The sequence below is a fragment of the Canis lupus genome, chromosome 7, assembly GCF_011100685.1.
Source record: "Canis lupus familiaris isolate Mischka breed German Shepherd chromosome 7, alternate assembly UU_Cfam_GSD_1.0, whole genome shotgun sequence".
Lineage (NCBI taxonomy): Eukaryota > Metazoa > Chordata > Mammalia > Carnivora > Canidae > Canis > Canis lupus.
Window position 1 is genome coordinate 15,665,521 of NC_049228.1, and position 23,647 is coordinate 15,689,167.

The 23,647-nt window shown below is 37.7% G+C and overlaps 2 protein-coding genes and 1 long non-coding RNA gene across 24 annotated transcripts in view; 2 read left to right on the forward strand and 1 right to left on the reverse strand.

Annotated features, from left to right (window-relative positions):
• Positions 1–23,647, forward strand: part of RGSL1 (regulator of G protein signaling like 1) — a 245,677-nt gene that overhangs the window by 48,407 nt on the left and 173,623 nt on the right. For 15 of the 22 annotated variants that reach the window (XM_038542213.1, XM_038542217.1, XM_038542216.1 and 12 more), the window contains one exon: positions 19,403–19,477. The exons of 2 other annotated variants lie outside the window; for them this stretch is intronic. In XM_038542213.1, the coding sequence (XP_038398141.1) occupies positions 19,403–19,477 (75 nt within the window). 5 more of the 22 variants (XM_038542223.1, XM_038542233.1, XM_038542226.1 and 2 more) reach the window with 5 other exon arrangements.
• LOC119876428 lies at positions 1,257–9,041 on the reverse strand. Its single transcript, XR_005361989.1, has 4 exons — positions 7,837–9,041; positions 6,994–7,336; positions 5,920–5,981; positions 1,257–1,659 (listed from the first exon to the last, which is right to left on the reverse strand). It is a non-coding gene; the product is annotated as an uncharacterized LOC119876428 (long non-coding RNA).
• CE9 (protein) lies at positions 4,853–6,016 on the forward strand. The gene is given in 1 exon segment (NM_001003167.1): positions 4,853–6,016. A coding segment is annotated over 1 exon segment (774 nt). The 5' UTR covers positions 4,853–4,882; the 3' UTR covers positions 5,657–6,016.

The window sequence follows — 23,647 nt, forward strand, 5'->3', positions numbered from 1 at the left end:
CTCCATAGGGGCAATATTGCCCCCAGGAGGGCTGAATATTTGTGTTACAGTTATGCCAAGTCCTCCACACCTTCTTCATCCAAGGACAAAGGAGCTGAAGATAAAATTTGAACTTACATATGTTAGTCTTTCTAGCCGTTCACTGGGAATGATCATATTTGTCCTGACTTCTACAGCTGCAGTGAGCTCTCTCCTTTAATTGAATAGGTCTGGTCATTTGTTTCACTTATTTGGCATCTAGCTCTTACCATTAGTGGCCTTGCATCACTTGTTTGTATCTGGTATCTGTTCCGTCTTTATAACTAGATTATAAAGCATTTTGTGGTAGAGATCCTGTGTTCATGTGATAGTTCACTCATTTATTCATTCATCAAACACTCACTGAGAACCTCCAGGCATGGGGCTAGATTCTAAAGAGACAAGAGAACATGGTCTCCGATTTCAAATACTTTCTAGTAAATAAGGAGTGGCAAAACCATGTGACTGTAGAGATGTGTTTAAGTATATGTGTGTAAGTGTAACTATATATGTGTTTAAGTATATGTGTATAAGTGTAACTATATATATGTGTTTAAGTATATGTGTGTAAGTGTAACTCAACTTGAGTTGAGCTTTGAAGGAGAAAGGAGGAACTTCCCAAATAAAGAAAGAATATGGAACAAGAAATCCATTCCAGGCTGAACTGGAAGCTTCCCATGTGGGAAGGGGCTAGAAATGAGGCCAGGCCAAAGCGAGAGGCACCTTCAAGGTTAGTCTAAGGGCATGGATTTTATCCATAAGGCAATGAGATGCTACTAGAGAATTTAAATTAGCTAGTGGCATTATAAGCTCTCTATTCCCAAAGTGCACTCTGGCTGCAATGTGGATAGGAATAGATAAGGATTGGAACCCAGTTAAGAGATGTGGCAACAATGCAGAGTTGGTGATGCTTGGGAAAGGGTAGTATAGGTGGGGATAAAGAATCCAGATAACTTAAAAAAAAAAAAAAGAATCCAGATAACTTATTGATTAATATATTGTAGGGGTGAGTGAAAATTTGTACCACTATTTTAAAGGAAGATTTATCACTAGTTATTAAATTTTAAGAAAGTAATCGTCTGTGACTCAGAAATGCCAGTATGGTTATCTCCTCTAAAGAAGAATATTTACTGGGATCCCTGGGTGGCGCAGCGGTTTGGCGCCTGCCTTTGGCCCAGGGCATGATCCTGGAGACCCGGGATCGAATCCCACGTTGGGGTCCCTACATGGAGCCTGTTTCTCCCTCTGCCTGTGTCTCTGCCTCTCTGTGTGTGTGTGTGTGACTATCATGAATTAAAAAAAAAAAGAAGAATATTTACTGAGCATTGTTTGTTCAAAAGTAAGCCAGCTAGACCATCACATCCATCACTAGAGGACTAGTTAAAGAATATGCTATTAAAAGGATCAGTAGTACCTCTATGTAACAAAATAGTTCTGTCTCCAACACATTCTATGACTGAGTGAAAAACTGCCAGTAGTAGAATGATCATATAAGTTTTGATGTCCTAGAGAAAAACTCATTTTGGCATTTGGGAGAGGCCCATTGCAACTAGCTATCTTCCTACCTTCTCTCCCTAAAGTAGACTGAATAGACATCAAGTTGTACTTGCCTCACAGCGTTTCCACTTAGAATTCTTATTTCTGTAAAAAAAAAATTAATATTGAGTGGATACAAAATAGCATTTATAGAATACACGTGAACTCTATAGAGTTGGGATGTAATCAACTCCACCAACTATAAGAACATAAAAGCATTATTATTTTCCATACCTGTGTCCCTCTCAAATCTATCCTATTCTTCCCCTCTGGGAGATAACCACTTTCCTGAATTTTGCTTATGGTTCTTTGTATGTGTTCACATTGTTTAGTTTTGTGTGTTTTTGAACTTTATATATGTATATGGAATCATACAGTATATATTATTCTGTGACATTCTTTTTTCATCTAAGATTATAGTTTTGAGGTTCCATGTTTGTTTCAGGAGAGTTCCCCAGAGAAGCAGAACCAATAAAGATATATATAAAGGAAATTGATCATGAGGAAATGGCTCATAAGATGATGAAGGCACAGAAATCCGACCATCTGCTGTTTCCAGGCTGGAAACATTAGAGTATAATTTCAGTCAGAGCCTACAGAGCTGAGAATCAAAGGAGCTGATAGTATAAGCCCCAGTATAAGGGCAAAAGAAGACTTATGTCCCGGCCCAGTAGACAGGCTGGAAAAAAAGAGGATGGATTCCATCTTCCTTTGCCTTTTTTTTTCCTTTTTTTTTCTGCTCAGGCCTCAACAGATTAGATGAGGCCCACCCACATTGGGATGGATAATCTAGTTTACCAAATCCATTGATTCAAATGTTAATCTACAGACACACCCAGAAATAATGTTTAATCTGGGCACCATGTGGCCCGGTTAAAGCAACACATAAAATTAACTATCATCGTTGTTGGATGTAGCTGTATTTTTCACTTTTACTTCTCTCTCATATGAATACCTTATACATTTATCTGTATAGTTTGAAGGACATTTTGATTATTCCTCCTCTCTACCAGCTATGGACAGTGCTGGTATGGACATTGCTCCATATAATCCTTGTATGGATATATGAGAATTATTGTGTAATATATACAAGTAAGGATGTGTATCTTCAATTTTCTATATAATACCACATAACATCAAATTCTTTTCCAAAGTGATTATATCAATTTATATTCCTGCTGGCAATATATTAATTATTCTACTCGTTTCACTTTGTCAGACTGTTGTCAAGCTATTTTTTGTCAATCTGGTGGATGAGAAGTAATAGCTAGAAAGCAAATCCTACACACAGCTACAAAGAATTGAATTCTGCTATAACCATGTGATATTGGATGAGGACTCAGCTTCAGCACGAAGTACAGCCTGGCTGACACCATGAGTGTGCCTTTTGAGACTCTGAGCAGAGGACCAACAAAACTCTTTCTGCAACCTGACCCACAGAAAGTGAGATAAATGCATGTTGTTTTAAGCCACTGAGTTAAATTGTGTTAAACTGTTACACAGCAACAGATAATGAATACATTATTGGATCCATGGAGAAGGAAATAGAATCCAAACATGCTAATTAGTTCTACTATAAACAGAATTGTTATAATCTATGAAAGGGCAGAGAGCTGTTTTCTTTAGTTAAATTGTTGGTGAAGGGTTTAGATTACCCTCACTGGGTTAGGCTCTCAATCCCTTGACTGATCTGTGACTAGGAAAGCAGGATTTGTCAGAAAATGACAGCTCCCATTAACCCACATGGTTTGAGGAGACACTTCCCAGGAGAGGGGCGCTTTCATAGTTAAAACAATAGAATTCTGTCGCAGTAATGCAATTGGAAAGACAATTAGAGAAGATAAAATTATATCTAAAAGGAGATCATTTTTTCATCATTGAAGTTAATATGATTATACAAAATAATTTGAAAATTAGAGCAGTAGGTACATGCAACAAGATGATTAATATGAAGATCAACATAAAATTATGTTTTTTGAGTAAAAATTATAAAATAAAATGGAAGATCTGTTGGTAGTAAGAACAAAACAAAATTTACCAAAAAATAAACCAAAATGGAAATCTGTAAGACCAATATGAGACAAATTTAACTTGAGACATTCCTGTGCTTGACTGACTGTCGTGAAGAATAATATGACCATTATATTCTAACTAAATGCTTATTTCATGAGAGAAAATATTCGATGGCCAATTCACACTAAGCTTAGCTTAATAGGATCACTTTTTTTTTTTTCTTTTTTTAGGATCACTTTCTAACCAGTACCTACAGTTTACTCAGTGATTCTCAAAATTTAGTCTGCCTAAGAACTACCTGGGAATGTGTCTTGGAATGCTTATTTTTTAATAATAAATTTATTTTTTATTGGTGTTCAATTTGCCAACATACAGAATAACACCCAGTGCTCATCCCGTCAAGTGCCCCCCTCAGTGCCCGTCACCCATTCACCCCCTCCCCCCGCCCTCCTCCCCTTCCACCACCCCTAGTTCGTTTCCCAGAGTTAGGAGTCTTTATGTTCTGTCTCCTTTTCTGATATTTCCCACACATTTCTTCTCCCTTCCCTTATATTCCCTTATATTCCCTTTCACTATTGCTTATTTTAAGACCACCACCCTCAAGAAATTCCACATCAGTACCTTTGAGTAGAACCTACTCACTTGCATTTTAACTTGGAAAAACATTACTTCAGCCCAAAGGAAAGAATCTCAGGAAGTGGCACCTCATTTCTGATCTGGAGATCAGCAGAAGACAGATTCTTAGGAGTGAATATTTTTCTGGCAAACCTCAACATCAGAGAAATTGGGTATTGTGTGTGATTACTTAAGACTGTTTACTTTATACCCATGAGAATACATTTGTACCTAGTATTTGTATGAGATTATATGTGAGGAATCTTAAGGGTTCTGCCTTACGTTGTGTATTCTCTATGCTTTCTCTCAGTTTTTCCTTATGTTCTATGAATTTGAGAGGGAAGGAAGGAAGGTAGCAATGGCATGAAGGACAAGTAGGAGAGGCAAGAGGAGTCGATAGCATAATCTCTGAGAACTGCAGATGCCCAGGCATTGTGATGGAGAATATGCTTATTTGCTCTTTGGCAATGGTTGGTTAGCTATCAATGAACTAGAGCAGAAGACCAGAACGGAAACCATGACACCCACCCCACCATAAGTTTGGGTTTCCTCCAAAACCATTTCCCCTGTGTATGGGAATCCAATGAGCTAGAGAGAGGATATAAGTAGGCTTCAGGAAGTTCCCTCCACACTCTAGAATCTGTGGTGACCGTTTCTGAGCTGCTTGCTTCTACCTTTGATCAAATCTACCTTCAGTTCCATGGGAGGCTTTGAGGGTCATCTGTACCCAGGGCTGTCTCTCTTCTTCTATGGACTTTATCATGCACGACTAGTATCAAGGGCCTTGATATGCAACCACCCTGTCCAGTATCGGCCATGTCATCCCTGGAGAAAAGGAAGATGGGCAAGGCTGCAGCAAATATACTATGTTGGGCTGGTGAAGATATTAAGTGCCTTCATTTTAGCAGCACAAGAGCTGCATAACGTACATGGACAATTTGTACTTATCAGCAAGATATATCATCAGAGAAACTTTTTGTACCGCAAACAGTGGCAGCATCTCACTCTGTATATGACTTTCTTCCTGAGCGGGTGTACGGATGTAGTGAGCCAGAACCTGCTGCCCCAGAGGTGTGCTGCTCTGGAGCAAGGTGCCCAAGCCCTGGGCATATTTTTATTTCTGCCTCTCATGATGTCTCACATGCAGGACTCAGAAGGTGTGGAGCTACAGTCTCACATCCTGCTTACTCAGGCCATGTTCCTGCTGGTGCTGGTGGTGATTGCAGAGCTGTGGGCTCCCAATATGCTGCAGCTTTGGGTTATGAAGGCCTTTTTTTATATGATGATAGGCTCTTGGCTGATTCAGATAGGCTTTATGCTGTACAAACCAATTTCTGGCTATAAATGGATGGATGATGACAAAAACAACATTATATTTGTCACCACCTTCTTCTGCTGGCATGTGGCTTTCATTGCCATTTTAATGATCTGGGTCTATGGCTTCTCCTTTTTGTGGTATTATTACATTTGTTGAGGTATGAACCTTGGTGATCCCAGAATGGCTTTTGTCACCTGCACATTCTGGAATACCTAGATGAGAAGTTGTAGGAAGTGGAGGTGTTAGAAAGGAAGATGACTGAGGCAACAGACTTTGTTGGGATGGACATCCACCTCTCCCCTTCTGGCTTCTGAGCAGTCTCATCTGCTGCGCAGTATGCTGGGACAGGCAAATGAAACCCAAGAAGAAGTTATGACCTTCACTCTCAGCTCCCCAAGTATTTCCCCTACCTCTCCTACCTCTCAATTCCAGATGAGGCATTCTCCTTGTCTTGTTCTTCTCTGTACTCTTCACATCCCTCCTAGGAGAATATGAAAATAAATGTGCTGTATCCTGCCTTTGGGTCTTTATAAATATCCTCACCTACCCCAGAGAATACTGATCACTACTTACATTTAGTACATCATAATATTTTACCCATCATAAAAATTACTTCTTCACTCTTTCTGGATCTCTTCAATGCCTATACTCAATCTAAACAGATATTTTAACTATAAAGAGCTCAGAGAACTATTGTTGAATTCTTTCTTTAGATTATTATTTGTCAGACAAAGAGATCATGTATTTTTAGCTTTATTGAAGTATACTTAATTTAAAAACCATTGCACATATTTAATGTATATATTTTGATGGGTTTGTACATATGTGATACCATGATAACATCATCACAGTCTTTGAAGGCAATTTCCTCTGCAGGGTCTAGCAGAACAGAGCAACACTTTGCATATAGTGAAAGCAAAAAAGGATCCATGTGCTTCTGGAATTTATCTATCAGTCTCCTTGAGTGCAGAGTCTGTCAGACTCTTCCATCTGGGTAGATCAGTCCATTGCTCTGTACACACCTCGATCAATTTCCAAGTAGTAGACTCCTCTGGAACCACTCCTTTCTGGTTCTCATATGTAGTAAAATTCAGTGGCTTATTTATTCCATGAAAGTTTAATCCCTACAACTATCTTATCATGTAGATTTATAGTTGATAATCTAAAACTCAAAAGGGTTGAAAAAATATCTTAAGGTAGCCAGAGATTTAGCTATGTCACATAATGCCATACCTGGCTGTCAAGGAAGGTAGAATTTTTGAGTAGTAGAGTTAAATTGTTGGCAACTTGCAAAAGAATGTCTTGATGCTTCTTTCCCTGCTGTCCTCAGGATATGGAAATGTCTATGTTAAGCTTCCCTTACTCTTGGTCATGGTCATGGTTAAGCTTCCCTTACCCTCGGTCATGGACAGAGTAAGGCTGGGGCCTGGATTTTAGGGGGTCATCATCCTTCTAATTTCCCTTTTGCTTCTGGTTCCTAGAACTAGACGTACCTCTTTTCCTTTGGTTCTGGCCTTACTCTTCCTTGTTAATTTTATTGTTCCAAAGTTAAGATGTAGCAGTGGTGAGTTATTGTCTGGTTGATAAGGTTTTCTACCCTGTGGTTCGAGGAGCTTCTGAGCATTCTCAGTTACTGCAAAGGGGGAGGTGCTTCCCAGTGTCATTTCAGTGGTGTTCAGCAATGTCTCAGAATGCATGCATGTGACCAGCAATGCAATGTTGGGATGGCATGCATGTGACCAGCAGACAGCTCTCCACGGAAGGCTTGCACCTTGCACCACTGGGATATCCAGTCAGATAACAATGCTGCTCTCCACTGGAGATGAGCTATGGTCCCTGGGGTGGAAATAAAATATTTCTCAGGCATTGTTTCAGCATCTGTGCTTCACCTTGGTCCTGATGACCGGTGGAGCTCTGCAGTTTTCCCTGTAGTTTCTGCCCTGTTCCTGGTTGTCACCACTGGATCCCATCTGTCACCTCCCCCAACTCTGAGTATTTCTCAGGCCTTGCCAAGACTCACAGCAATTCCTTCCTGAAGCCTAGTTGAACCTCCTCTAGTGTCCTAAGACTAGGGAGGTGGGGAATCTGTATTTCCTCTATGCTCTTTCTTAGTGGTATGGCAAAGGCCTGTTTTCTACCTCACTCAGTCCTCCAATTTTTTTAACCTAAAAATTGACTCTTGTTTTTTACAATTACAATCTGACCTCATCTTGAGGCAGTATCTGTCACTAATTGGGGGCAAAGTTATTTACAATGGTGGAAAAGCAAAGCCTAAAATTAATATATTAGTATTTCAATATATTATCTCTCTAAAAAGATAAAAATCGAAGAGATACCAAAGCCATCTATTGACAGATCTGTCCATTTCTGAGGACTTTTGAGCTCTTGATACTGATGAACTCATCTCTTGTCATAAAATAGTGCTTCCAAATATTGTCATGTTTCACAATATGTTCCTCTGAGGTAAAATAATAAATATTAGCAGCCTCCTACAAAGCCACAAAGGATTATTACTGAGGCTTGATCTAATGGTGGAATAGACAGACTTGATATTTCAATCAAAGGGCCTTTCTGTACTCTTCACATCACAGTAGGTATGAGTACTCTGAAAAGTAATCCTAACCACTTTGGAATGTAAAACCAACTGAAGATAAATTTAGAAAAACAACAAAATACCCTCCCGAATTAGAGAGAGAAAGGTGTAACCTTCACCACTGTCCACCAGAGGGCATCATCTTTACATGAGCCTGGAAAAGGCAATTGTTCTCCATTTGTTACTGAATTATCAATTTAAAAGAAATGAAGGGATGAAGAGGAAGGCAGAAAAATACACAAGCAAGTGTCATCCAGGCATCCAGTAAACATAATGAAGATCTGTTTGTTTCTTGTTAGATGTGTGGACATGAATAAGCATAGAATTCAATCAATAGATACAGGTAATATGTAGATAGATACATGGAAACATAGATACATAAGGTATATAGCTATATACACATATAGATAGCTATGTAGATGATAGATAGATAGATAGATAGATAGATAGATAGATAGATATGTTTGTATCTCAAAAAACAAAACTGTCACAATGCCCTTTGAGTTGAAGTGGCTGCCGTTCTTTCAGCAACTATGTAAATATAACCAAAATGCTCTTGTTTGGCTTATCACATAATAGGCATGCAACAAATAATCAGTGAATGAGTAAATAAAGTATCTAGTACAAGTGTAGCATAGATGAAATGTTGGTTTAATTCTGATCTGGGTTTTGACAAATAAATAGGAGTTTGTTAGAGGCATTCAGAGTAGGAATTCTAAGGTCTTGTATGTTCCTGTGCTCAGACACCAAAGCTCAGCAAATAGAAGCTAAGCAGTGCACTTCTAGGGATTTCATGGCCCAATGATACAAGAAAACTACCAAGTTCCTGCCCTGTAGAGTGGATGGCAAAGGAAGAACCATGCAAAATTATCTGATGAAAAGTTTAATAATTTACTTTTCAGTTTGAAGGCAGCAGATTATTAATGAGTTCTAACTAACTGAAGGGGAATGCTATGCCAAAACAACAGAAATACTTGCAATTACTGTACTCAATATTCAATATATTAGGGTATATACTTAATATACTAATTAAAATTTTAAACTTCACATATAAAGTTACTTATAAATATAATAATATGATTTAAAATTGCTATCATTTGTTCATTATCTTTCAATCACGCATTTGATAAATCAAATTTTCCTAAACAGATACCATTTCCATATGTTGTTAGTCAAAATTCCTCAGTCACTTCATATTATGAAACTCAAAATTTAAGATTTTCCACTCAACCAAAAGAAAATTATTGTTGCCAACTTCTTGAGGCTTCTCTGTCTGAATTTTTATATGTATTTTAGATCAAAGAATAAAGGACCAAGACTAACCCTAGAACTATAGGGTAGACTCCTTTTTATGATCATATCCATGAGATTTTTTTTTTACCTTTGGCCAAGACTTCACTAATCACCAGTACAAAAGACTGTCCTCTTATAACTCAGTATGTTTCCTTAAAATGAATTGTTAAATAGGGTATTTTTGTGAAAGACTTTCCCAATTTTTATTCTTTTTCTGTATTTCTGTAGATAATTGCACCAAAACCTAATTACGTACCAAAAGCATTTGGAACCTTTTATGTAGGATACAATTACACTTCCTTTGACTTTAAAACTTACATGAATTGTATTGACCATCATTCTGAGGTCTTTGTATCAGCAAAGATAACAATAATTAGGAGCAAAGTCTAAATTCTACATGCTGTATCTTTTCCTTAGATAGCTGACGAGGAGCAGTAACAAACACAAAGTTTTGAATCAGAAGTCACAGTTCTGCCTAGGAGAAGTCTGTTGTCTGTCAGTATCATATCTAAACTTTTATAAGTTAACACTGGGACAATGACTCTATGTTATTTGCTTTGTCTCTCCTTCATCTTCTTTCTGTGTCCCAATTCCTCAATCACAACTTTTAGGTCTTTATATTTGTATAGGACTTAAAACTTCCATATTGCCTTCACATTCATTTCTCAGCTGAACTGGATTATCCAGCACCTACTAGTGCCAGGCTCTACAGGCATGAAGATGAGTTGGACATGGAGTACGACTTCCTCTATGCCATTGCCTTTCAGCTGAGTTCATCCAATCCCTAATTATTGTGATTTATTTTTCTACTGTTAAAATAGGATGTTAGTTTCAGAGAACAGATTGCAAAGGGGCCATTATTTCAATGTACTGCCATCTAACTTTCTATTTGTTTAGTAACCTTTCTAAGTCCCTTTCCAGATTACTCTATCCTCTCCAACCTTGTGACTTTTGCATCACTAAACTCACTTTCCAAGGGTTTTGAAAACTAGTTGGTATTATTTTGACAAGCAATATCTCCTGGACATTCTGTCCACTGAAACATCAGCCTACAAGAGGCTTGAATTCCCTTTCTCTGAAGGGCTGTCAGGCACTTGGTTATCTTATTAAACAATTCTTCCATTTCTCTGGTTCTCTTCTCATGGACCATCACGGCTATAAGCCCTAATTTGGCCAAAAGTTACTGAGAAGAGAATCATTCAGTATCATACCCAAAAGAGGCTTAAAAACTTGAAAAGCTCTAGGATTTTTGGGAAGCTCGTCATATCTAAAAATCTTGTTGTCCCATAAAACAGAAGAACTTTGGAAGTTAGAAGAAATGTTAATAATGAACTGCCAATAATTTATCATTTAGATTTGGAAAAGTGTTATAGTTTCTTTAGTATATGTAAAGGCCAGATACTCTTCTTTAAAGTGATTTTGATTTTTAAAGTAAAGAGATTCATTATGTCTTGATGTTTTATGTGTTCCAAGATGAGTTGATAGCCTACCATATTTCTTCAATCAATTATCAATTACCTCATTTTTTAGTGTGATACAAGAGAGTTCAGGATGAAGCTCTGGATGGCTTACTAATCTCATTTTATTCCTTAGTTTATCATGTCCTTTGTAAAGAGCTATCACAACCTGAACAACAACAAAAAAATCTCTTCAGTCTCTTCCTAAAAGAATCACATACATAACATTGATAGATACCCACATTCCTTGGGCATCTTTACACTGGAAATGGCAGTACATCTCTTTAGCAAAGATTAGGAAAGAGATTCACAGTAATTTCTGCAAAAGTACTGCAAAGTTCCTCCTAAAGGGCAAAGAATGCTTTCTTTTTACTTAAAAGCTCCTGTGTCTCACTCAGGACTGAAAATTGAAGAAGAGATTCAATATTTCACTGTGATGGCTCATTTTTATATTAATTATACATAGGTTCCTATTGATATTAATACATTCACTTCACAAATACTTATTGAGTGCTTACATGTGATAGAAACTGCTCTAGAGGTTTGGGATGCATCATTAAATAAAACAGTCAAAAATCCCTGCCATCATAATAGAACTTATATTATGAAGTAAAATCCTAGTGGCCTATCCACACATTTTTCCAAGGGATCCTTAGATCAGTAGCCATCACAAAGAATCTATCGATTGGATCATTCTGATACCGACACTGCCATAGCTGCTATTGTGATACCCACATAAACTTTGTCATTTGTGGTAAGCACCACCTCCCATTTAAATCAAAGCTCATTTTCAAGTAGAGCATCTTCTTTCAGCATTTGTGGCCATTCACAGTGTGCCACTACTGCTGGCACCCCACCATTGAGCATTCATTATCATAGGCACCATCATACATAGTCTCACATTGCCCCTCAGATTTTGAGTCATGCCTCTAAGATGAAATGTTCTGGTGGAGTTTAGGGCAGGTGTCATGTCCTTGCTGCCAGGGCAGGATTCACTCAAGTGGGGCAAGTGGTCAGAAACTGAGTGACCAAAACAAAACAGCACAAAACCCTACTAAATGACTTTCTCCTGACCCCACTCAGTGATCAGGACCCTCTTTGGGCTAATTTACAGGTATCCTAGGACATTGCAAGGAAAGATCCAAATGTGGTGAATCAGACCCAAAGCCTGGATGACCCCAAAATGACTTAGCTACACTTGAAGTGAAGATCTTAATCTTCAAATCCATGTAAGGCAATAAAAATTAGTAACAAAATCTAATTTCCATATTAAAATATTCTAAACATTTATCTTACCACAAGTTGTTCTCTGTGAGTAAACTTATGCCCCAACTTGCAACAAACATTTTAAACCTTGGTAAACTGGAAATATTCTAGAAAATTCTTTGTTCTCCTTTTTTTTTTTCATTTCTAGGACTATTTCTATGTGGGTAAAGTTTTCTGTTTTTTTCTTTGAACTGGTTACGATAGTGTGGAAGTAGGTGTGGGCCCAGTTTACAGTTGAAAAACGTTATACCATCTTGAGAAAAGTAAAATGAAAGATAAATAAATACAGCTTCTTTCCCATATTGCCTCTTGCTTGCTTCCATCTTTTCTGGAGTGACTGGTCTAGAGGAATGGGGGACTGATCAAGATTAAAAACTTTGGGGTCAAAGTTTATTACAGAAAATCTCCAGCTGTTACCTATGCTATGATTTGATGAAAATATTAAATGGCTTTGTTTCAATATTCTGGTAAATTATTAGATATATGGGATGACTTTTTCTAAGTAGCTTCTCTCCATAGAAATACGGTTTATTTCTTTTGTGCCATCTGCAGGAAAGGAAGTCTAATTAAACATGTAAGGATATATGCAAGAAGTGGTAGGAGAAATGATACAGAAAAATAGATCATTGTGAGGAAGTCCAAGGGGCTTATTTTTAAGTCCATTCAAATGCATTTTTCATGTGAAAAGTAGGTATGATTTATTAGCATATTTGAAATAACATGGGCTCTTGAATCAAATGGGGTCTTGAATCAACACAGAAATCTGTGGTGTAATTAGTTTCAGTGAAAGGGAGGCAATGCTCTCTATTTTGTGAGGTTAAGAATTGAATGAGAACAAAGTATAAATACCTAGCCTAGCTTCTTCCTCATGGAAGGTGTTGAACTAATGTTTATTTTATCCCTTTTCAAAGCCAATGGATTATGAAGTAACTCACAGCCAACCAGAGGAAAAACTATCTGGGAAAGAGGAGAGAGGGTGGAAAACACACTTGGATATTTGACTGAATTTGCCAGCTTATCTGAAAGATAAGTCAAGTTATTAAAATTCATTGAGTACTTGTAAATTTCTACAAGGATATTGGTACAAAAGACACATTAGAAATAAGTGAACATATCCTTGCTTCCCTGAAGCATAAAGTCAAGTTAAAGAGACAGAACTAAAACTCAAGATCTATATCATTGGACAAAAATTTTTAAGGAAACTATCAGTGCACACAAAATACTATGGACTAAAAGCCTAAGTATAGGAAGTCTGATACATTCCAGGAGATCTAGGAGATCAGGTAACAAAGACTTATCTTCAGATCAAGGTCTACACCAGAGATAAATAGGCCACTTCCTGATAGAATCTGGAACCCCTTAGAGGGGGTGTCACTGTGTGGTCACAAGGGGTGGAGTTCTGTTGACTGGGGGCTAATTCTGCCTCCTAAAATCAATCACAGTGGCAGGGAAAGAATGGCAACATGAGCAATGCTGGTGAGTATCTAAAAGGGATGTCTCTGAGGCTTCTAGCAACCCTACATAAGGCAAATCTCTCACCTGCCCAGCCTTAAACCACATGTGGCTTTTATGTTTCATGCCCTTTGTTTTCTTTTTCTCTTCTCCTCCCCAACTCGCACCCCCACTTTATGCCACCTGATCTTTGGAAGAAAACAGTGACTTGTTAATTATAACAATGGGAGGTGTGAATGATGGTGCAGGAGGGTAGTGATTGATTCTACCATTGTGGTAGATTATTTGTAAACCAGTTCTTGATAGAGGACTAGTGCTTTGCAAAGAAAATGGGTTGAGAGGACATTCAGGTGATGGGAATGTGGGAATAAAGATATGTAGTTTGGAAGTTAGAGTGTATAGCATATTCAGGAAAGAGCAATGTCTTGGCTGGCAAACAGAAGGAAGCATGGTATGGTATAGTAGGGGATGGTGCTGGCAGGCAACCCAAAAGCCAGATCTAGTGAAGCCTTAGATTCTTTAGCATATTGTGTAGTTTTTGAACAGTATCAATAAGAACAGTATTAGAAGAGATTAAGGTGGTAGTGTGTGCAAAGTGCTTGGACAGGAAAGATAGGGAGACCATTATAAGAAACTGATGCCATAAACTCAAGGTGAGAGATGATAGGGCCCTGAAATAAGACAGTGACTGCATGGATGGAGAGGAGAGGATAGATTCTAGAGATATGTAGGAGGAGAAACCACATAGCATGGTCCTCTGTGTTACATGTGGGAATGTTTGAGAAGAAGAGAAATAGAGCAAAGGAGTAATCATAGATGATTTTCAGGATTCTGATTTAGATAATTGGAAGAGTGGAGGTTCTAGTGACTGAGATTGGGAATACAGAAAAAGATCAAGCTAGGAAGCAAATGATCATATAAGCTTTGAAAATGTTGAGATGGAAGTGCTGGTAGATGTCCATGGAGAGATGTCCCATACATAATTCACTGGATATTTAGAACTAGAACCAAGGAAAGAAGTCTTGACTTAAAACAGATTTTTGGAATAATTCGTGTGGAATACATGAAATAGATCAGGGAATGCTTCTAAAAAGAACAGCAAAGGCATCTGTCTAGCAAAGGGCAAAACTGACATTAGCTCTGTCTATTGAGTGTTTGATTGTCTGGGTTCTATTTCTATTATACAAAGGCAATAACCACCAGGAGTCATCAGGAAAAATGATGGAGGGGTCTGTTTAGTTTTCTTATATTATCATAACTACACTCTAACAATTGTGAGTAGCACTTACTATTCTTACCAGACATTTAACCCAACTAAGAGATAGGACTAATACAATATTTATGTTGCTTATTTTACAAGTCTTTCATTATAAACTTTGGGTGTGATGGAAAAATGCTGGGCATTGATAAAACAATTGGATTATTCACTAGTTGTGCATTAAAAAGCATAGACAGTTAGTTAGAGCAAACTTTGAGGAGGCACCTACTCTACCTATGGTCTCTGTGCTTGGCTTTGTGACATTCAATATTCATTTCCTCAGATTAACTTAGGCAGCACAATGATCAAGGCTGAGAGAAGTCATAAATACTTTGCATGACCAAATCAGTATTCAAAAAAGCTCCTGTTGGGCCCAGTTGAATTTCAACTGGAATAAATGTAAATTCCTGCCCTTGGTTTCTGAAAAGTGACTGAATTAATAAAGGATAATGGAGTTAATAGTATAATGTGAGAGCTCCCAAAACTAATCCTATTTGGGGCCACACTAATAGAACATACAATACGGGCAAAGTTGTTTTATGCTCTTCCCTGGGAAGCATGCAGAGTTCTTGAGTTGTGGGAGCCACTCTAGCCAGAGGGAGAGGACCCAGGTATTAATGAGGCCATCTGAGGAATGGCTGAGGAATTGCTTAGTGACTGATGAGCCAGAGGGGTTGAGGTGAACAGAAGGTTGAGATTTTTTTTATAAATATGAGAGCAGCAACCCATTTAAGAGGACTTAGATGAATTCTGTCAAGGTTCAGAGGGCAGGACTTCTACAAATGGAAAGAAGATAAAAGAAGGCAATTTATAGTAGGAAAATCTTCATAACAGTTTCATCTCTTCATAAATGGAATGGGTAGCCCTGTGTGGCTGTGAGCTCCCCACAGCTGGGAGTGCTTAAGCAGAGTGACATCGCAGAGTAAGTCCTGGAGAGGGGAAAAAATCAAGATAGATGACCCTAAAGGTCATCAAATGCTGAGATTTGGCTCTGTGAAATAATACATTCTATTGCTTCATTTTCTCATCCTGATGCAACTCTAGTTCATAAGGTTTTTTTTTTTTTTTCTCCCCACATAGAGATAATCAGTTCTACAAATCTTATAATTCTGCTAGAGGATGAAATCTTTGCCGATTTTTTCAATACATTTCTTTCTCTTCCGGTAAGTATTCCCAGAATTAAATTCAAATCATCAACAGCCAAATAGTGAATCTCACTGAGATGAGTACATTTTTAAAAAATAATAAACTGCTACTAACTCAAAACTATTTAAATTTGAGCAAATAAATAGGTATCAGAGTGAATCTCACTGAGATGAGTACATTTTTTAAAAAATAATAAACTGCTACTAACTCAAAACTATTTAAATTTGAGCAAATAAATAGGTATCAGAATATCTTTTAAAATCTCTAGGAGCTTCACACTACTATAAATCCCAAATCCTCAGCTTCCTTGATTGCCTTTGTCTGCCCGGTTATTTCTCATCATACCCTTTGTTGGTACCCAGGTCTGCATTCTCTCACCTCTGCACCCCTTCTTGGCTGTGTTGTTAATTTTTATAGTTCCACCTACCAAAGTCTTAACCATTTTCCAAATCTCTGCTTAAATCCTGTTCTTGAGAAATTCCTAGCTTCTCCTTATCAGAACTTATTTCTCTCTGCCTCTGTGCCCCTTGGCGCTTTGCATCCTTCTTGTGTTAAATGGATGTGTCTCTCCCACTAAACTGTGAGAATGTGAATTTATGCAGGACAAGGACCATGGATTATTTATTTTGCTCTATTTTTCTTACTAAGTGTTTGGCATCTAGCACTTTTTGAGCTATTGCCTGAAACCAAATATGTATTTTCTTAACCTGTGCAACTAAAACAAATGTCAAACATCAAAATATTCTTAGATCCAAACCTAGACTAATCACATTTTTTTTGGTTTAAGTTTTTGGTTATATCTTAAGGTTGGTGCCTTATAAATTGTAGCTCAGTGTGTCCTTTTCCTTGGAACACCATCTATTAAAAGATGGAATTCATACAACTGGGAAAAAACAATTTTGTACTACCTCACAAACATTTATTGGGTAGTCACTTTGTGCCAGCCAGTGGGATTATTACTGGGGATGCAGGTATTAATGATGCCATCCCTGTTCTCAAGGAATCCTCAGTCTAAGGTGAAAGAGTAATACTTAAGGTGAGTGCAAAACGGGTTGTGGGTGACATGATAAGAGTGTCTAGAAGGAAGCAAGAGTACAAGTGCATCAGAGGAAGAGACCATTCCTACCTGGTAGGTCAGGAAAGGCTTCAGTGAATAAGTGACACAAGCCATCTTTAAAGAAGACAACATATTTGACAATTGGCTGGGGAATAAAATGGGGAGAAAAATGGATCTTTATCTTTATGCTACCTTTTTAGGTATGGGGAAAAGATGGCAGGTGTTGGAGGGAGAGTGGATTGAGTGGGGGTGGTGGATTGAGTACTACAAAGCAGAAACCTTACAAACAGAATGGAGTAACTAAAGGCACCAAGGAAAACAATCCTATGGTACTTGGGGAGAAACTCTAAGCAACTTCAAGGCAAGCTGAAGAAAAAGTTGTGAGAGGCAGACATAGCAAGAGACAAAGCTGCATAAACAAGCTCTGTGAACAGGCAGGCCATGCTTAGGAGTTTGGATATTATCCTGAAGGTGCTAGAGAGTCATCAAAGGTTTTCAAGTAAGAAGTCACATGATCAGACTTTATTTGTGAAAATTATTTCTGCAGAAGTCTGACCATAGGTTCAGTTATAAGAGGGACTATGATGGAGGCAGGGAAACCAGTTAGGAGATTACTCAGTGATGGGGTCTAAAGGCAAGAGAATGAAGAGAATGGAAAAAATAAGAGATTTTTTACAAAGGAAAATATTGGAACTTGTCACTGTTTGAACATCAGGAGAGGTAGTAACAAGAAGGGAGGAGTCAGATGCTTGAGTGAAAGGTGGTGCCACTGTCTTAACGAAAGGTTGCAGAAATAATCTTGAGGCATGTTAGTTGGTTAATTCATCAACACAACTTATGCAGTCTACAATAATGTTCTAGAAATGGTAAGAATGATGTGGGAGGTAAAATCCCAGACAAGAATATAAGAAAGTCTTGGCCATTTAGGTAGCTATAGTCTATTTAGAGAGACAGTATTAATTCATGTTGAATACCACTGTCAATTTACAAATTTTAACTATTTAATTTCTATAATCACCCTATGAGATGGACACCACTCCCTTCTTAAAGATGGATCTCAGAAGTTAAATAGTATTCTCACCTAAGAATACATGGCAAGTCTTGAGAAGTTCTGGAACCTGACCAGGTTTTGAGGCTCTATACCTGGCATGTTTTCCACATCAGCCCCATGCCCTCTGTGGTGGAAATGTCATGTGGTGGAACTGCTTCCTTGTACTACTCCCACATAACCTCATGATTCCATAGTCCTACCACACATCTCATAAAGGCAACTTGACATGCCAGGCAAAACATATTATGTCATACCCCAAGTGCAGAGCAGATAGGGGTTATTAAGAACTGAGCCTCCTTCACAGGCTGATAATTGTAAGTTACAACCAGTGACATTGCTTTCCTCTTCTATCTCATAGCCAAAGACAAAGGAGAGAGAAGGAGAGGGCCTAAAACTAACAAAATTTGGGGCTGATAGTCTTGGGGAGATGGTCAGGCTGACATACTGTGCTAAGAGTTCAGGGAGGAGTTGGGGCTTCAGCCCCTCTAGTTTATCCCCAAATGATGTAGGGATATTTTGAGACATGTTGGTGCCTATGGTGAGACTGATAAGCTTAGATACCTGTAAACATAGAAGCCCTTGCCCATCAGTCTCAAAGCTGGTTGCCTAAGTTGCAGTCCCTTCTCCAAGACAGTTACATAGAATTATCTATTAATTTTGAACATTCTTTATACCCCCACTAAGTAATTTGTACCCCTAATCCTCATATCCTTAGGGCCCCTCTACTTTTCCCAGTTCAAGAGTTTAGGCAAATCCAAAGCTGTTTGTCCTTCTAAAAAGGCTTCAAGTCTTTGCTCTTTCTAAATCCATGTAGAAATAAATAATGTGGGGTGCCTGGGTGGTTCAGGGGGTTGAGTGTCTGATTCTTGGCTCAGGTTGTGACCTCAGGATCTTGGGATCCAGCCTGGCCAGCTCTGCACTCAGTAGGGAGTCTGCTTGAGGATTCCGTCTCTCCCTATCCTTCTGCTCCTTCCTGCTCATATTTTTTCTCTCTCTCAAATAAATAAATAAATCTTTTAAAAAAGAAATAAATAATGCAATGCAAAAGTAAATGCCTTTTAATATCATAGACTTTGGCCTTTGTATGTAGACAAAATAACTCCCAGGTTGGGGCAGGGCAGACTGAAAAGATTGATGAATCTTACAGTTTAGTCTATTCTGGGTGTTTTTCTGTAAGGCAAGTTGATTTAGTGGAATGAATTTAAGAATTAATATCTCTTGAAATAGGAAATCAATGGAACCTTCTTCCCCTGTGGCTACAGTTGGACTGTGACATATTTGTGAAGAGAAACTCTACCTCTTTGGCTATTTCCTAGCTTTCTTTTGCAGGTCTTTGGTCAGACACCATTTTACACTGTTGAAAATTCACAGTGGAGCTTGTGGCCAGAAATACCTTATGACTTGGTAAGATTCTTGAATGGCAGAGGGTTTGGGATGGGGAGAGAGGAAGCTAAATTTGAAGTGTGGATTGAGAGATGGAGAGATAAAAGGAAGAGGAGGCCCAGAAGGTGACTCTGAAAGAAACTATAAAGCAGGTGAGTAGGACCTTGCAAACAGCATCAAGCCAAGTAGACATTTCTCCTTTTTGTGTTTTACCACATGGGCAGACAATTGCTGGTGAGTTCTCTCCTCTATATCCTAGTCTATGGTCAGCAAGTGATATTCACCTTTTATGTCCACTGTGGTCATTGGGTGGAAAATGCTTGGAACACCATTTGGAGAACTCTGGGGCCACACCTCAGCAAGAAGGAGTCTGAGAGTTGATTGGCAATGCCTTCCATGGGTGCAGGATAGAAGTGGCAGCCCCTGAGCCACCTAGTGATTATTTGCACTATAAGTTATAGCTTAAGGTAAGGTGCCAATCTGCAATTCCAAATGACTACCCTACAGTTCTACTTCAGAAACATGTCTTTTCCTAATATTTTTATCTCTTTATATGTTTTCCTTGTCTATTGTCTTTCTCCTTTCCTTTCCTCCCTTGGGTTCCCTTTTTCCACTATGTAGACCTTAGACTTACCAACGACTTCTGCATGCTCTATCAGTGGCATGTGGGATCACAAAGACCACTCTAACCCATACTCACAACAAGATTTTGTTTTTCTCTGAGACCTGGAGAGCTGAGAAAGATACTCCCCTCTGCTTCTTGTATTTGATTTCTCTAGGAAAACCCTGAAACTTAAAATCTTTATTTTATTGAGAGAGAAGAAATAACCACCACCACCACCACAGAAATACAAAGAATTATAAGAGACTACTATGAAAAATTATATGCCAAAAATTGGACAGCCCAGAAGAAATGGATAAATTCATAGAAACATATAATTTCTAAAGCCAAATCAAAAAGAAATAGAAAATCTGAACAGAACAATCACTAGTAATGAAATTGAATTGGTGATCAGAAAATTTCTAACAAAAGTTCAGAACCAGATGGATTCACAGGTGAATGCTATCAAATGTTTAAAGAAGAGTTAATACCTATTCTCCTCAAAGTATCCTAAAGAATAGAAAAGGAAGGAAAGTTTCCAAATACCTCCTACAAAGTCAGCATTACTCTGATACCAAAACTAGACAAAGCCTACCAAAAGGGAGAACTACAGGCGAATACTCTGATGAACATAGATGGCAAAAATCTCTAACAAAATATTAGCAAACAGAAATCAGCAATACATTAAAAGGATCATCTACTGTAATAAAATGAGATTTATTTTGTGGATGCAAGGATGGTTCAGTGTTTGCAAATCAATCAACATAACATCATATTAACAAAATGATAGATAAAAATCATATGATGATCTTAATAGATGCAGAAAAGGCATTTGACAAAATTCAACATCCATTCATGATAAAAACTCTCAACAAAGTTGGTTTAAAAGGAACACACCTCAACATAATAAAGGCTATATGTGACAAACCTATGGCTAACATACTTGATGGTGAAAAATTGAAAGTTTTTCCTCTAAGATCAAGAACAAGACAAGTATGTCCACTCTTAACCACTTTTATTTAACTTAGTACTGTAAGTCCTAACCACAGCAATCAGATAAAAAAAAATAAAAAGCATCCAAATTGGTAAGGAAGAAGTAAAATTGTCACTATTTGAAGATGACATGATACATATAAAGCCTTAACCAATCCATCAAGAAAAATGTTAGAATGAATGGATTCTGTAAAGTTTCAGGATACAAAGTTAATAAACAGAAATCTGTTGTGTTTCTATACACTAATAATGAAATAGAAAGAGAAATTAAGAAAGCAAATGCATTTACAATTGTATCAAAAAGGATAAGATACCTAGGAATAAACTTAACCAAGAAGGTGAAAGATCTATACTCTGAAAACTATAAAACGCTGATGAAAGAAATTGTAGATGGCACAAACAAATGGAAAGACATACCCTCATGGATTGGAAGAATTAATATAGTTTAAAGGTCCATAATACCCAAAGCAATCTATAGATGCAATGCAATTCCTATCAAAACACCAATAGTATTTTTACAGAACTAGAACAAACAATCCTAAAATTTATATAGAACCACAAAAGACTCCAGAAAGCCAAAGCAATCTTGCAAAGAAGAATAAAGCTGAAGGTATCAGAATCCTAGATTTTAGGATATACTACAAATTTGGGGCACCTGAGTGGCTCCATCAGTTAAATGTCTGCCTTTGGCTCAGATCATGATCCCAGGGTCCTGGAATGGAGCCCTACATTGGGCTCTCTGCTCAGTGAGGAGCCTTCTTCTCCCTCTCCCTCTGCCTACCACTCTGCCTACTTGTGCTCTTCTCTCTCTGTCAAATAAATAAATAAATAAATAAATAAATAAATATATAAATTTAAATTTAAAAATATACTACAAAGCTATAGCAATCAAAACAGTATGGCACTGACACAAACATGGACACATATATCAATGTGGGCAGATCTATGGCTAAATCTATCTATAGGTCTATCCATAGTATATAAATCCCAGAAATAAACCCACACTTGTATGGTCAATTAATCTATAACAAAAGGGAGAAGAAAATACAATAGGGAAAAGATAATCTCTTCAATAAATAATGTTGAAAAAACTGGACAGCTACATGCAAATGAATGAAAGTACTTTCTAATACTATACACAAGAATCAACTCAAAATGGATCAAAGACCTAAATGTGAGACCTGAAACCATAAAAATCCTAAAAGAAAGCATAGGCAGTAATCTCTTTGATATCAGCCTTAACAACATATTTGTGGGTATGTCTCCTCAGGCAAAGGAAACAAAAGCAAAAACAAACCATTGAGACTATGCCAAAATAAATACCTTTTGCACAGCAAAAGCTAGTGAAAGAAGAAGATATTTGCAAGTGATGTATATATAATAAAGGGTTAATATCCAAAAAAATATAAAGAACTATGCAACTCAGCACCAAAACCAGTCCAATTAAAATGAGCAGAAGACCCAAATAGACATTATTTCCAACAAAGATGTACAGATGAGGGTGCCTGGGTGGCTCAATCAGTTAAGGGTTGGACACATGATTTCAGCTCAGGTGAGGGTCTCAGGATCATGAGATTGAGCCCTATGTAGTGCTCTGTTCTCAGCATGGAGTCTGCTTGAGATTGTCTGCCTCTCACTCTCCCTCTGCTCCTCCCCCTACTAGAGCCCCTCCCCCTCTCATTAAAATAAATAAATCTTTTTAAAAAGATGTACAGATGGCCAATATACATATGAAAAGATGTTAAATAACATGAATCATCAAGAAAATGTAAATCAAAACTACAATAAGATACCACCTCCTACCTGTCAGAATAACAAGAAATAACAAATGTTGGTGAGGATGTAAATTGGTACAACCACTGTGGAAAGCAGTATGGAGATTCCTCAAAAAATCAAAACTAGAACTGCCATAGAATCCAGTGATTCCACTAGAAAATTTACCCAAAGAAAATGAAAATACTAATTTGAAGAGATATGCACACCTATGTTTATGCATTATTTACAATACCACAAAATATGGAAGCACCCTAAGTGTCCATCAATAGATGAATGGATAAAGAAGATGTACTATAAATATACAATGGAACATTACTCAGCCATAAAAAAGAATGAGATCTTGCAATCTGTGACAACATGGATGGGACTAGAGGATATTATGCTAAGTGAAATAAATCTTTAAAAGCAAATACTGTATGATTTCACTTATATGTGGAATCTAAAAAACAAAACAAGTGAACAAATGAAAGCAGAAGCAGACCAGATCCATAAATACAGAGAACAAACTGCTGGTTGCCAGATAGGAAGTGGATGGGAGGATGAAAAAAATGGAGGAAGAGGAGTGAGAGATACAGGTAAAAAGAAAAGTTATATCCTTCTCCCTTCTCTGGTGGCTCAATCCCTCAAGGATCCAACCTGTACTCTAAATAGTATTAAGTATAAGTCTTTGTTTTTGTACATGTTGTGTATTTGATATGGGTTAGAAACTTGTGAGAAATTGTAAGTGTGCTTGCAAAGAAGCAAGTTGAATAGAGTTATGACTTGACATCATAGATCGAAATCTCTTCTGCTTTTCTTCTACCTGGCAAGACTTAGATCTT